The sequence below is a fragment of the Lygodium microphyllum genome, chromosome 3, assembly GCF_053477565.2.
Source record: "Lygodium microphyllum isolate KBCC chromosome 3, Lygodium_microphyllum_v1.1.10, whole genome shotgun sequence".
Classification (NCBI taxonomy): domain Eukaryota; kingdom Viridiplantae; phylum Streptophyta; class Polypodiopsida; order Schizaeales; family Lygodiaceae; genus Lygodium; species Lygodium microphyllum.
The window spans coordinates 111,110,343-111,126,175 of record NC_141137.1 but is presented as its reverse complement, the minus strand read 5'-3'; the positions used below and the strand labels follow the sequence as shown (position 1 = coordinate 111,126,175).

The 15,833-nt window shown below is 39.3% G+C and overlaps 1 protein-coding gene across 3 annotated transcripts; it reads right to left on the bottom strand.

Moving 5' to 3' along the window:
* Positions 1-750: 750 nt before the first annotated feature.
* LOC148038752 (pentatricopeptide repeat-containing protein At3g09040, mitochondrial-like) lies at positions 751-6,738 on the bottom strand. 3 transcript variants are annotated; one of them, XM_087674600.1, is made up of 2 exons: positions 1,573-6,738; positions 751-1,489 (listed from the first exon to the last, which is right to left on the bottom strand). In XM_087674600.1, exon 1 carries the CDS (start codon positions 5,187-5,189, stop codon positions 2,850-2,852), a length of 2,340 nt encoding a protein of 779 aa, XP_087530726.1. In that variant the 5' UTR covers positions 5,190-6,738; the 3' UTR covers positions 751-1,489; positions 1,573-2,849. The 3 variants fall into 3 exon arrangements, with proteins under 3 accessions (XP_087530726.1, XP_087530729.1, XP_087530728.1); XM_087674603.1 differs by having other exon boundaries at positions 751-1,478; XM_087674602.1 differs by having other exon boundaries at positions 751-1,873; positions 1,996-6,738.
* Positions 6,739-15,833: the final 9,095 nt, after the last annotated feature.

Sequence of the window (15,833 nt, the reverse complement as noted above, 5' to 3'; positions counted from 1 at the left end):
TCTCCTTCACTCTTACTCAAGACAAGAGAAAGAAAGCTAGAAGACAAAGTTTGCACACACATAAATAGCTTATTCTATTATTTTTCATCTCTTTTATTCATGAGTTCTAGAGTTAAGGTTTCTCTTCTCTCTTGGGCATCCAGTCCTTTTTTAACTACATAACCAGTTTCCCTTCTTATTGCATGCACCTAGACCTTAGAAAATTTGACTAATGCATGTCATAATCACATAGTGCTACATAATATTTGATACAATTTGCACAAAAGGAAACTCGGCTCTCAATGAAACATCCAATTGATTGTTACAACATTCTCTCTAAAAAATTTACGTCCCTTACCTAGTCGCAGTTAACAATTGATGCTTGAAAATTCTACTACATTAGAAGTCAATTAAGACCCCTTTTTTCAGGTCGATCCTTGTAGGGCTGAGGTGAACATTCCCCTACAAGGGTAGACTCAAGCGATCCTACATCATGAAGTTTGAATATTCATTTGGAGTCACAAAGTTCAAATATTCCTTGCGAGTGAGACTTTACGGGTAGAGGAATTAACGTGCCTAGCTCCCCCTCATTTCTCACTCTCTTTGAACCAAGTGCCACACTAGTGCACTTTGGTTTACAATGCTTAGCATAAGCAACTACCTAGTGTCAACACTAGGAAATTCTACTTGGAGACCTTGGAAGCCAATTTGAACCCCTCTTTTCAAGTTGATCCTTGTGGGGATGAGAGAAACCTTCTTATGCTAGGGTAGACTCCATTAATCCTAGGTCATGAAGATTGAATATTCCTTAAGAGTTTCGGATAGAGTCACCTAGATACATCCCTTAGTGGACTACCAAAATTGTGCTATCAAGGATTAATTAGATAGGCACATCATGATTTCACAGACTATAAAATACATCTAGAAATCACTCCACCACAAAACAAGAGATCCATATTGATGTACATTCAGCAAAAACAGGAGATCCATACTGAGATACATTCAGCAGAAAGCAAAATAGCTAACACATTTGCCCAATTGACCGCCCAATGACTATTCAAAGGCAAATCAGCCCTATATTTCCTGATTGAGCCATACTCATACAAATCCCTTTTAAGAGATTTTCCATAGCTTCACAGGAAATTGCATAAGAAAGAGTTCAATATCCAACATTTTCCAATGCCTCAATATTGCACAAAAAGATGTTGTCAAAGAATCTCGATACAAATTATTGGCTGTAAAAGGTCTTCCTCTGAGTTGAACGGAACTTATCTCCTGCAAAAAATGGAAAGGATATCCCATAGGAAAAGGCAGTAAGGTAGAGATAACAGGTGAAAAACACTGACATCATGATTGGCAGCTGTATTAATTTCATCAACAAAATGTATGATAGTAACTTGCCCGCAGCATGGCAGAAATCCAAATCTGATGCAACTGGATTACATCAGCTTTGTCTGCACTCTTGTCATCCAGGTAAGAAGAGCTGAAAGGAAGTAAACCTGTAAACTATCTGCTTCCTGGTTAGAGGCGATTGAATTCACGGACCCACCATGGACTGTCCACACAAAATTAAGGATTGAATTAGATGGATACCTGTGAGGCAATTCTCTTGATTGCTGAAGGGGTGCAGAAATAATGTTGCTATAAACACCGGAGTTTGAAGTAAGCAGCAGAGAGGACAAGGCTCTGGATTGCATTGAAGAGGGCAGCCCATCATTGTTTCACGAAGAGAAATCAAACCCTCAACACAATGCATCCAATGGCCTTCATTTAGGCATGCGTGTGCAGAACCATCATGTAGATTCTCCAAAACTAAAGAAATAATATTTCTTTACCCTCAGCTTAGTACCAGACTGAAATCAGGGGTGGGAGAGAACACCTTCACTTGCTTATCCTTCACAAACAGATACACCAGCAAAGGCAGAGGACCAGCATTGGCATGTAAAACGGCAACTCCAAACAAAGAAGGAGATGCTCTCATTAAACAAAGGGACATTTGTGCCAAGAACAATTTACCATTGTCAGGATGAACAGGATTATCAACAACAGAAAGAACTTCCACGCTTTGCCACATTTTTTTGGAGCCCTTCAACAGCACAGCACCAAGTTGGACCTTCACTCCACGCTGGCGAAACCAAGACAAGCAATTCATTAATTTTTTGTGGCCCAAGGCAGGCCTCGCACAGCCCAACCTCCTGTCCCAGCATTCAGAGTTTTAGAAAGAACTGGAAAAGTTCACCAGTTGAACTTTGCCTTCAAGTTGCTTGTCACCATCCCTAAAGCACTAGCCCTAGCGGGAGTGCTAACAACTATACGTTCACAAAACAAGGCAATTTTTAACCCGGGAACAGCTTGATCCTCAAAAATAGGATGTACATTACATACAAGCCTTAAGTGCACATGACTTGGGGCATTGCATATCACATTTACTTGTTATGACAAAAAACCGCAATGATGTCTGGATTAGCATGCTTTCTTCTTACTGTATATGACATGAGGCTTGCCACCAAGTACTTCATGTATGCACAGCTAATGGCCTTACACACTACACCCTTGATCCTCAAGCAACAATCGTGTGGGATAAAATGCATGATTCCAAGACCAGCTTGCAAACTAAGAAGCAAAGAGAACCTTGGAAACTGCCAGTGTGACATAAATCACAAACATTGCTCTTTGATACCTGACCCATGGTACCAATGACCTCACTGTTATAAGTCCAAGAAACCACTTTGTAACATTGTTGCCAAGAGATGCATTCTGGTGACCGTGTTTTACCTCTCATTTGCTTGACATTTTCAGTTCATGGGTCAATATTTATTTGACAGCACAAAATTAGTGTCCTAGACAACTGCAAGAGTTGAGTTCCATGGTTAGCCCTCTCCAGATGCTGCATAAAGATTAGATAGAACAACAAAAGCAACTGTATTATCTGGTTCCAACAAAAGTAGCTGCTCTGATGCATACTCTGCTAGATCCACAAACCCATGGATTTTGCAGGATGCAAGCAATGGCCCCCAAACAACTCCATCGGGCTGGAATGGCATTCTTTGAATCAAACCTTCTGCAACATCCAAATGCCCTGCACGACCAAGTAGGTCAACCATGCATGCATAATGATCCACCATTGGTGTGATACTGTACACAAAAGGAATGGACTCAAAATAGTGGCAGCCTTCATTGATTAGACCAGAATGACTACATGCAGAAAGAATAGCAATGAAACTTCTACTGTTTAGCTTCACTTGTTCAAGCTGCATGCAGGTGATAAGTTGAACTGCCTCTTGGCCTTGCCCATGCTGAGCAAAAGCTGTCAACATTGTGGTCCATGAGATAATATCTCGCTTAGACATTTTGTTCAAAACACTCAGTGCCTCATTCAGGCTGCCACATTTGGCATACATGTCAATAAGGGCATTTTCTAAAAGCAAATCCAGGACAATTTCGCTTGTTATGATGTGAATATGAACCAGCCTGCCTTCATCAAGGGCTGCAATATCACCACATAGATTGACAATGCTCATATAAGTGATGGAATCTGGCTGTACATGTCCTAGAATCATCTGCTTAAACAGTACGAATGCTTTTCCACATTGCTCATCTGCTGCAAACCCTGCAATCATTGCAGTGAATGAAACATAATTTCGTCCTCCCATCTTATCAAAAATTCTAAACGCGTCATCTGCATGCCCTAATTTACCATACATATTGATGAGAGAATTTCCTAAAAGAATATTGGACTCCACTTTGTATTCCAACATATGAAAATGTATCCATTGACCCATTTCAATATTACTTGAAGTGGTACATGCATCCACTAGGCTCACAAAAGTAGCTTCAGTGGGAGAAATACCTTCAAATTCCATTCGATACAAAAGATTCACAGCTTCCTCTAAGTTGCCCTGCTTGCCATAACCACCTATCATTACTGTCCACAAGACAACATCCAGCTTTGCTGACTTTTCAAATAACAGCCGTGCATGTTCTAAATATCCAAATTCAGCATACATTTGCACCAAAGCACAATGCATGGAAGTATTTGGTTCACCCACACTTTGAATAGCACACATATGCACTTGCTTTCCTTGTTCCAGATTTCCTAACTGAATACAGGCATGCAGAATGCTTACAAAAGTAGTCTCATCCGGCATCAGTCCTTCATGTCTCATGTGCAAAAAGAGAGCCAAGGCCTTTTCGGCACATGCATTCTTTGCATGACCAGCAATGATGATGTTCCAACTTATCACATCTCGTACACACATCATATCGAAAATTCTGCTTGCATTTTCTAGGCCTCCACACTTGCAATACATGTCAATAAGTGCATTTTTCAATGGCACATCTACCTTGACCCCAGAACAATGAATCTCAGCATGAATCTGCTTGCCAAGTTCCAAATTTTCTAGGCTGGCACATCCATTCAACAGCCCCAAATATGTAACTTCATTTGGAAGCATGCCTTCAGATGTCATTTGTTGGAAAAAAGCATTGGCTTTCTCCACATCGCAGTGCCTAGACCATCCACAAATCATTGTATTCCATGAGACCATATCCTGTCCAGTCATATTGTTGAATAAATCACATGCATCCCAAATGCTTCCACACTTTACATACATGTCAAGCAGTGCATTTTCAACAAAAATATTTGTTCTGACTCCACTGAGTAGCATGTGTGCATGGATCTGCCTGCCTTTCTGTAAGTCCTCCAGCTTTCCAGAGGCCTTGAGAATACCAACAAAGGTGATCTCATTTGGCTCCACATCTTTATTGACCATTCGACAGAAAAGCACAAAAGCTTCTTCAGCATGCCCATCTTTTGAATATGCTGAGATCATTACATTCCATAAGAGCACATCCGGTTCAGCTATCCTGTCAAATACTTCACGGGCTGCCTCCACACTGCCACAGGTTACATACATGTTGACTAGTGTGGTTCCAAGGAACATGTCGACCTTTATGCCACTATCTGTGATGTTGGCATGGACTAGAGTTCCCTCTGTCAAGTCTCTTGATTTTATACATTGTTGCAGTAGGCGAGTGTAGATTTTGTAAGAGATTGCTTCACTTTCTAGCTCATCTACATTAAGTAGCTGACACAGCACATCTTTGCTTTTTTCTAGTTCAAAATGATACCCAAGACTACTTCTGAAACTTCTCTTATTCACCAATTTTCCTCCTTGACAAACAGTGGAGTGAACTAAAGAAGCACGCATCAAGGGTCTGAGATCAAGTCGTGGCAACTACTTCGGAAACTTCTCTTATTCATCAATTTTCCTCCTTGACAAACAGTTAAGGAGTGAACTACAGCAGCACGCATCAAGTGTCTGAGAATATTGTTGCACGAGGTGAGTGTAGATTTTGTAAGAGATTGCTTCAGTTTGTAGCTCATCTATTTATGTAACTGGCACAGCACATCTTTGCTGTTTTCTAGTCCAAATTGATACCCAAAACTACTTCTGAAGCTTCTATTATTCATCAATTTCCCTGTTTGACAAACAGTTGAGTGAACTACAGCAGCACGCGTCAAGAGTTTGAAAACAAGTCATGAAAATTTGCAAACACAAAAATTGCATCAACAGCAGCACTTTTGTCAAACACAAACTTATGTGAAATTGATATGTTATCGGCTTGGCCACAAAGCTTATCATTGTTGCTTCATGTTTGGAATACGAAACCCCTTCGCACAGATTTCAGATACATAAACTCTAGTGAGTTGGAACTAACATAGATATTCATTATTTAACTTGCTCCAGCTTACTCTAACTTCAATTGCATGACATGCACTGCAAAGATATGGAGTCCTCTTCTGCGTACAATATCAGACCTCCTACCTGTCCCTGCTGGCCTTAATTAACTTACAGTCACTTCTGGATATAAATTACATCTGCCTCAGCCTGGTCAAGTCCCGAACTACCACTTTGTATATAGCAAGAGCTTCCAGTCCCTCTTGACATGAACATGTTCCCGAATACACAGCAACAAGCTCACTGAAAGTAGCAAACCAATTCAATCTTTTGATGATAGGTCAGTATCATTCTGATGTCCAGATCTTGGGAGACTTTAGCTTAACAACACCTACTACCAGTACTGAAAACATCAGCACCTTTGTGTACCCCGTTCATAGCCTTGACTTTGGCATCCATGTACCCTGCCAACTCTTCTAACTAAATGCAGCAGACATAGACTGCTTTGCCTTCTCTTAGTTCTGCTAGCCTACCAAACTTCCATAGGACAGCCATAGAGATAAGCAATTAATCTGGCACCAAGTCTTGTTCTGCCATTGCACAGAGTAAGCAGCAGCCCACCTTCTGAATGCAACCTAAAATTCCCTGATTTCAGAGGCAAAAGATAGTTCTGATTACAGGTGCATCTCTCTGGCTCTGGTCTCCAACTCCCCGTTTGTTACATAGCAGCACATCTGGAAATCTCCATAGTCTCTATTTCTTGCACAGGTCTGATTCCCCCTCTTATGAATGAGTAAAACACAAATAGTGAAGTGCATCCATCTCTCGAATGTGTGACTGCATATACACATGAGACCCAAACCATGAAATCTGAAGCAGAGACCAATAATTACAACACTTGGTTTTTTTGTGAAGACTAGAACATGGATGTATGGCCATTTAAGCTGTCCCACAGTAGCCATAACCAGTCCTGTGCCTATGAAGCCGTTACTCGCTCCGATTGCGTCACCATAACCATCCCTTCTACAAACGTATACTGGACACCTATCACGACAAAATGTTCGGAAATTGGAATTATCAACCTTCCCTCCGAAAAAGTCACAAAACTATTCCTCAGCTTCCCTTTGCTTTTTGCTATGGTTTGTGACCCTCTTTTGGCGAAAAATATTGATTACTTGGTTGGGAAACATGTTATTAAAGGTTGATTATGCTAGATGGGAGTGGGAGTGTCTTCTTCTCTAAACGTTTGCTCAGTGACAATGCTAATATTATTCTCCGAGGCACTTTTGGACCTTTATCTTAAGTCTTTGGCCCATAGATTAGTATGACGAAGGCCGAAGGTCTAAAACTCCATTGTGGCCTTAATGATAATGCCTTAGGGAAGTTTGGTTTCAAAGACATCCAAGTGAGATGAGTTCACTACATATCTAGGATGCCTCATAAGGTTGTCAAGCATTTAGCTTTGGGTAGATTAAGAGCTATCAAACGCATATTACAATCAATGACTGGTTTTGTAGCAATCTTGGGTTGAAGTTGAGAAAATGCTTCGAAATTTCTTGTGGGACTATGTATATAGGCAAAGATCGCATGGCAACAAGTTACTTCTCTCAAGGAAGTAGGAGGTATTAGGAATCCCAAGCTTGCAAGATCATTCCATGAAAAGTTTACTTGGAAATTATCTAAAATTATTGGATTTCCTCAACCCTACGCTATACTCTTGAAATTAAGGGTCTTTATCTCTCTAATCAAAAGGAATATTTAACCAAATGCTTCATGCTAGGATAGACTTTATATCGATCCATCTAAGCTTAATATTAAATAGTCAAAAACTACCCATTTGATTATTAATGCTTGGCTAGTGTTTTTCAGACAAGTCAAATGCAAGGGCTTAAAATCAAAGGGCGTTCATCTCTTTCATTATCTATTTGGCTTAATTTTGTATCATAGATGGATTATTGGTCAATGGTCATGTTAAGTGTTGAAAAGGCTTTGAGGCTCCCCAATAAAGGGATCAAAGTATGGATTGATCTTTGGGACAAAGTAACCTTAGATTGGATTTTGTTAGATGGATTGAAATAGCAAATATCTTGGGGCCTTTCCACCACTGTGCTTATGGGATTGAGCAAGCCTGTATATCCTTAGCCCAACTGCTCCATAGAAAGGGGCTACACTAGGTGTGATTTCCTAATCCTCAACACCCCTCCTCAATCACAACCAAAATGTAGAGGCTTTAGTAAATCACCACTTGCAAAGTGTGGGCATACCACAAGGATGGTAACATCCAACGATTATCGCAAAACAAAGCTAAGTGTGGATACCAAAAAACACTGTGGGAATCTAGATGTTATAACAAGGGATTTACAAAGTGTACAGAGGCTATAGTGCCAAGTTACATTACATGAGGAGTTTACAAAGCTTATGACACAAGCATTAGGGCAAGGTTATACAAAGGCTTCAAAAAAGTCTATCAAAAAACTGGGAATAGAAGGACTGGTGAGGCTTGTCCCTCTACTCTTGAGATGGTTTTCTTCTTCTTCTTCTTCTTCTTCTTCTTCTTCTTTTGCTTGGTGGTCTTCTTCTTCTTTCACCACTGCAAGATAGGCCTTCTGAGACGTCTTTTTGGCATGACAAAACTTCTCAATATGTCTGATCTTTTTGCAAAACTCACAAATTAGTTGGTCCCTTTTGCATTTGTTCCTATTATTATTAACATACAATAGTTCTCCATCTTTTGCAATTTCTTCTTTTCCTTTAATTTTCTTTTCTTCTTCTAACAAAGTTGTTTTAATGTCAACCAATTTAGGGTTTGGCATGTTGATTAAAGTGGTTGAAATATTATCAAAATCTAAAGACAAACTTTTTAACAAGACACCAATACAAATATCTTCATCCATTTGTAGATTTATTCCTGTAAGCTAGGTTAGAAGACTTTCCATGTAGTTCAAATGAGATACCAGGGATGTATTAGGCTTCATGTCTAGTCTAAAGAATTCAATTAGCAATCCATACTTAGAAGACTTTGACTGGGCAGCACCAAACAATTTTTCCAAGTGTCATGGGATGTGTCACAAGCATCCACATGATGAATGTAGATGTCATCCAACTCAAGCTTTATGATGGCTTGAGCCTTGTCAACATTTTTTTGCTAGATTGCTGTAAGCACAGTGTCCCCGAGCTTCTTCTCTTGTCCATTAGTGATGGCCCGTAGGCCCTTCTTCATCGGGATCAACTTTATGTGGGTTTGCTAGGTATGAAACCTAACTCCTTTGAAGCAACCTGTTGAAGAGTCTTTGCCCATAGTGGAGTGGCTGGAATAGTAAGATGACTTTGAATGTGTCAAGAGACACAAGCAATGGAAGTATTAAATAGTATCAAGAGATACTAGCTTGATCTTGAATCTTCCAAGTCAGATCTTGAATCCCTTCCTTGCAATTGAGAATAGTAGCAAATGATTGATAATATATCAGCAAGAAGGTTGAGCTTAAGTGTACCAAGGAAGTAAGAGATTAGCTTGAAGCACTTGATGTCAAGCTTGATGGTGCTTTATCTACATATTGGCTGCTTGATATTTAGGCAGGTAGCTTGATCTTCAGGATTGCTCCAAATCTTCTTCTTGAAGGTTTATACTTGCTAGAAACTTCAGATTTGCTGAAAACTTTAGATTTGAGTGGAGGAGGCTTCAGTTGATTGAAAACAGTGGGAAACATGAAGTGGAAAAGAGCTTGAAGAGTACTTGGTTATGGAGTCCTTTAAGGTTTATAAATAGGTGACTGGTTTTCTTAACCCAATAGCTCGTATCAACAATCATTTGCCACAAGATTTTGTTGAGAGAAAGCTTATATAACAAGCTTCAAATGTCCTATAACCCCAAGAGAAATTGCGGACTGCATGCATAGCATCAACCGTACAACAAGTCATTGGCACATTCTGGACAGTAAGTTGTTGCAGTGCAATGCTAGTCTGGAAAGGCAGCAATGTCAGGGTTTTAGGTGACAGGAGGGAGTGCTCTAAGCAGAGGAGAAAGTCCCCGTAAGAAACCTTGCAAAGATATAGCTTATGGAGGAGTGAGATCCAAGAGCTCCATTGAAGGAAGGTGCATGTTGGCTATGGCTGCGAGGAGGTAGAGGGTGAGGAATGAGCCCATGAGTTGAGACTGAGCTAAAACAAAGGTGAAGAGGAGCTGAGAGAGAAGTTTGTTAAGCTGAGCCATGCTCCCATGGCTCTGATACCATGTTAGAATGCATGGATCTAGAGCATGGCTATGGTGGATGATAGATGTAAACAAGACTCATGAAGACATAAAGTTGACAACTATTTATTACATAAGTGAATTAGGTTCCAAGATTGAGACTTGGACTCATAAAGACAATCTTGTGTATCTAGACAATGACACATACACTTGAGTGAAAGGACAAAAGTACTATGATAGTTTTTCAAATGATAGGCAAGTACAATGCTTATAGCTTGAAGATAGGTAGCATTTTCCACCATTGTGCTTATGGGATTGAGCAAGCCTACATATCCTTAGCCCAACTGCTCCATACAAAGGGGCTACACTAGGTGTGATTCCCTAATTCTCAACAATATGTACTTAAGGTTTTAGTGAAGTTTTGTTGCAAGGGCAATAGTAAGGTTATTTTTCTAAATCTTAAGTCCTCAATCATCAGTGGTTGTATTTGTTTATTAGGGATGTAAATATCAATTTTCCATATTAATGTACCATTATCTTTCCATATTGATATACACACATGTTTTAGGAAAGGCCACTTACTTATAGTTGCATTATGTGATTGTACTTCAACTAGCATGCTCACTTGGGGGACTAACCTTCAAAATGTTGAATTTGTTAAGTAGTAGGAGAGTAGTAGTGAGTATTTGTACTTCTATGCAAGTTCGATTGCTAGTTTAATAATATCTTTGGCATTATGGTTTATCCAAGACAACATGTATATGGTTTTGATAAAATTTCTATTCATTTTATGGATTTGATAAGCATATATCACCCCTCTATCCTCAATTGTGTTTTAACCCAACATATCTACATTTTGCAACAATTTTTACTGCATCATAGAGACAATTTTTCTTGCAAAGCACTAAGCTACCTCAGGGTTAATTTGGAAATACAAATGAGCTCATCACTATAACTCTTGCCTTTAGTTTTGAGTTTTCTTTTTAAAAGCTTATTTGTAAACATACCTATCAATTCATTTAGATATGACATGATGATATATCATAATGATGTTGAAACACATTATGTATCTTTAAAGAAGAATTCATATTAACAATCACAATTAAAACAACTTTCATTTGGAAGAGGTCCAGGGTCATTCCTATATTTCAAGGATGACATATTGGTTACATTATTAGTTCAACTTTCTATAATAAGAATCAAGATACTAAGTGTTAATAATATTGCAAATCCAATTGCTACCTTGCTTTTGAGGTCTAGACATTGTAAGAAAGTTTTGCATAGAAATTAGTTTAATACTACTCCTTGATTGTGTTTTTAAAAAGATAATGATTGTTCATTTTATAAGGATGACACCATTATCATATTATCGATGCTTTCCTTACTATGCAATGTATGTTTCATGCATATGGCATTTTCCTAAAACAATTCATTTAGAATTTAAAGCTATCAAAATATACTATGGATGGGGAAAAATATTATATTATATAAATAATCTCAGTACAAATTGAAGTAGGGAAATAAGCCCAAAAGACTATTGAGTCTAGCCCTATCCCTAGGCTCCAACTTGCCCACCAAATATGAAACATTCCAAAACAACTTTGCTTTCTATGATGTTAAGATCTAAAGTATGCCCATTTTGGTTTTTGAGGACCATACAATTTGTAGCTTCCCATAGCGATTGCAACGATAAAATGCAAATCTTTGGAAGCACAAATTCTCGATTTTGTCATCTCCTTTAAGCATGTTGGGAATACAATATTGAAGATTGAGATTATTTTGATCCTACATGTCCAAGCAAGATATGATTTCTTACTAAATCTTTGATGCTCTACAACCATCCCACAAGGCATGCTTAGGAGGAGTTTAAATATCGGATCTAGAGCATGGTAGGAGCTATGGAGGTTGGAAGATGAAGACTAAATTCATGTTGACATGGACAATGAGTAGACAACTATTACACAAGTGAATTAGGTTCCAAGATAGAAGCTTGGACTCATAAAGACAATCTTGTGTAGAGGAAAGCATCATGATATTGTATTCATCATTATGAAAGTGATAGTCAAGTACAATGCTTTATAGAAGTTGGGTTGTTCCACTCTCCTCACTGTGCATATGGGATTCAGGACATCTCTTTCTGGAGCATACATCATTTGTCTATTTCTCAACACCCCCCTCAAATGATGAGTCCGTACACTTGCCAGCTTTTTCCTCCCTACATGGTGACATGTCCGGAGAGACTAGCTCATAAGTAGCCTAGTCAAGTTAAAGCTTGAAACTTTACATATTTGGCAAGGGTTTTTACAAAGAAAATCCACCAAGGAAAACATAGAGAGCCACTATGGAAAAAACATATGAAATATACAATGAAAATTCTTTAGAACAATCTATCAGAGTTGTTGATGGTAGCGGAAGTATCTTCTTCTTCTTCTTCTTCTTCTTCCTCTTCTTCTTCTTCTTTCATGAACTGGTTTTGGTGCTCTTTTCTTGTGGAAACATTCACTAATTGTGTGGCCAGTATTGCCACAGTAATGACATATAATCCGATCCTTGTTGTTGGTGTTGAGTCCTCGACCACGGCCTCTTGCTCCATAAGTGCCCTTGGTGTACAAGAGACTATTGTTGGTGGTGTGTTCCTTTGCATCCTTGCTTTTAACTTTGCTTTCTCCATCGTAGTGAGTGCTCAATATCTTTAAGTGAGAGAATTGGAACATTACTTAGGGTGGACACAAGATTCTCATATGGATCCTTATTTACACTTGCAAGGAGTACGGCTATTGCTTCATCTTTGTCAATATTATTCTTAAGAGTTGCAAGCTGGGTTTTTTAGGCTCTTGAACTTGTTAATGTGTATGGTTAGGAAAGTACTATATTTTATATCCAATTTATAAAATTGCATGAGTAATTTTACCTTTAAATTCTTTGCTTGGGTACCAAAGATCCTGTCAAGTTCCTCCCAAGCAGTTCTAGAATCTCTAATGCCAGAGATATAATGTAGCACATTATCATTTAGTCCCCATGCAATAATGCCTAGTGCCTTGTTATTCATCTTCTTCCATTCTTTGGTTTTTGGTGGAGCTACTGCAAGGATACTGCTTTCTGAATCTTCTTTCCCACCATCTGCATCACCTTCATCATCTTCAAAGAGATCCCAGAGGTCTTTCCTCATGAGATGGTACATGGTCTTTTCCTTCCATGCATGGAAGCCTTCTCCATTGAACTTTTCTATTTGTTTGAGCTCTAGTATTTTTTATCAGCAGTAAATCAGTGAGCAAAAGCATTTTACTTCAATGTGTCAAGGGACACAAGATGATTAGTGTTTAACAACATTGCATGAGTATTAAAAAAATACTATCTTGGAGCTCAATGTCAGATGTTGATGCTTGATCTTCTTCTTGTTGCTGATTTAGTATGATGCTTTGCTGAAAATTAAGTGCTCAATAAGACCGGAGGGATAAAGTCTTCAATGGACTGAGAGGAGTAAGAAAATGAAAGGTTTCATGACCTTGAAGGTCAATGGCTACGGCTGCCCACAGAGATGACAGTTAGGGTTTCTCAAATTGTGATCAACAGAGAGAGCATTTTGGGGAACCCTCTTGGGTGAGATTAGCCCACTTGGGGGGCTGCCAAAGCCTTATGGTGGCAGCACAGATCGTGCAGCGTGGAGATTATGGCAGCCGTATGACTAGCAGGGGTGCAATTTAGGACAAGGAGGAAGAATTTCAACAATACCGGCTTCTGCAATGCGCAATGTTGATATGTGAAGTGATAGGATGGTGCGCCCTAAGTAGAGGAAAAGATTTCCAGAAGAAACCGTGTGTAGATATTAACTATGGAGAGAGATCTAGGTGCTGCAAGCAGATAGGGTACTGCTGTCCATGGCAGCCATGAAAGCTCCAGTGAAGGTGAAGGTGAATCTGGAGTAGGAAATGAAGTCTTGAATTGATATCAAGCTGGGAAAAGTGAAAGGGAGCTAGAGAAGTAGAGTGAGGAGCTAATCATGCTTAGCTAAGCTCTGATACTATGTTAAAATGTTGGATCTAGAGCATGAGCTATGGAGGTTGGAAGATGAAGACTAAATTCATGTTGACATGGACAATGAGTAGACAATTGTTACACAAGTGAATTAAGTTCCAAGATGGAAGCTTGGACTCATAAAGACAATCTTGTGTATTGGTCTGACAATGATACTATCTGAAAGAGGAAAGCATCATGATATTGTATTCATCATTATGAAAGCGATAGTCAAGTACAATGCTTTATAGAAGTTGGGTTGTTCCACTCTCCTCATTGTGCATATGGGATTTAGGACATCTCTTTCTGGAGCATCATTTGTCTATTTCTCAACATGAGTTTCTTCCCTTTCACATGAATACTTGTCTTTGATTAAGCCTCTCTTTTTACACTTATCTACTATGAACGATGGCACCCATCATAACCTTCCATGCAAACAATCTATCCTTGAGAGGGAGCTCCAAGCTCCACTTATGTTCTAAGATTTGGATGGGTATCTCCTTTGAGAGATTAATTACCCAAATTATGTGCACTTTGATCACTTCGGGGCTATCCTTGCTAACATGCCAATTAGCACCTTTTAGGTTGTGAGCACAAAGAAAAGCATTGCATCCACTATTTTCACTTATGTGATGCTCAATTCTACAGATGAAGTAGGAAGCCCAATGAAAGGCCTTACATGTGCTTTCACCACATCCCATACAATTTTACGAACCCTCACACGTGTAGCATCACGAGGGTGTAGTCCTGAGATGTGCCTATATGTTGTATCTTTCTATTTCATGTATACAAGGATTTCTTATTAACATATTTTGTGTCCCTTTTGAGTGTGCCATTTATGTGCCTTATTATAGAAATTACCACTTGAAGTCCTATGAAATTCTGTAACACTTGGTATTAGAGCAACTCTATCCATAGAGAGAACTAGCTTGGTAAGGGGAGTAGGCTCATGGTTGCAAAGAAGATCCTGATGGAACTTGAAGTTGACATATGTACCAACCAAGTTGTGAAGGAGCCATTATATAATAGGTGCATGCATCATACCATGCAAGATGACAACCACATGGATAAACCTCAAGATATGGAAGGACACCTCATTTGAAGAGAAACTCGAGCTATGTCACTAGCTAAAAGTTGCACATAAGAAGAAGGAGCTACCTCTAAAACAAATCAAGCAAGCATGGAAGACAATCAAGGAGCTAAAGAAGACTCACAAAGGAATCAAGGTGTTGCCAAACCTCTAGGAGAAGGCTGAAGAGTTAGACAAGGACTTGGATGAGGTCAACTACCAACTAATCATGGTGCATGAGAGAGCTAGGTTGTGGCAAGTCAAGATGGCCCAAGACCTCAACATGGAGCTACAAGGAGATATAGTCCTAAGATGGGACTAGGAGATTGTTAACCCCGATGTAAAGAAAGCACAAGAAAATCAAAAAGACGCAACACAAAGCAGAAAAAGGCAGCCCAATGGAAAAAACAAGAGGAAAAGGGGCAAAAGCACAAGAAGTAAACTCAAAAGGAGAAAGACACATTTTAAATATAAAAGCACACCCTAAATCCTTATAAAGGAGCACCAGGCTCCCTCCTGTTGTACAATTTGTAAACATAGACAGGAATGGGTGAAGGAACAATGTAAATAGGAAAGGAATAGGGAAAGAGGACCTAGACTAAAATGGCTGGTCTTGTAAAAAAGGGGATGGGCATCCAAAGAGAAGTAAGGCATGTATAAAAAGGCAAAAAGTGAAGGAAGAAGCTCATTCTTGTGTGTAGCCAAAACTAGCTCTCTTCTTCTTCTTCTTGCTCTTGCTTATGCTTGTGCTTGAGGGAGGGAGTGAGGGAGTAAGTATGTGAGGGTGAGGGACCGTGGTGGAGTAGCTCTCCATCTTCTCCTCTCTTCTTTTTCTCTTCTCTTCTTTTCTCTTGTCTCATGCATGGCAATGGATCTTGGAGCTTGGAGGTTGAGGATCGAG

Bases quoted from the DNA above. Each gene is read 5' to 3' on its own strand.
- LOC148038752 (XM_087674600.1), bottom strand. From the start codon at position 5,189: ATGCGTGCTTCTTTAGTTCACTCCACTGTTTGTCAAGGAGGAAAATTG.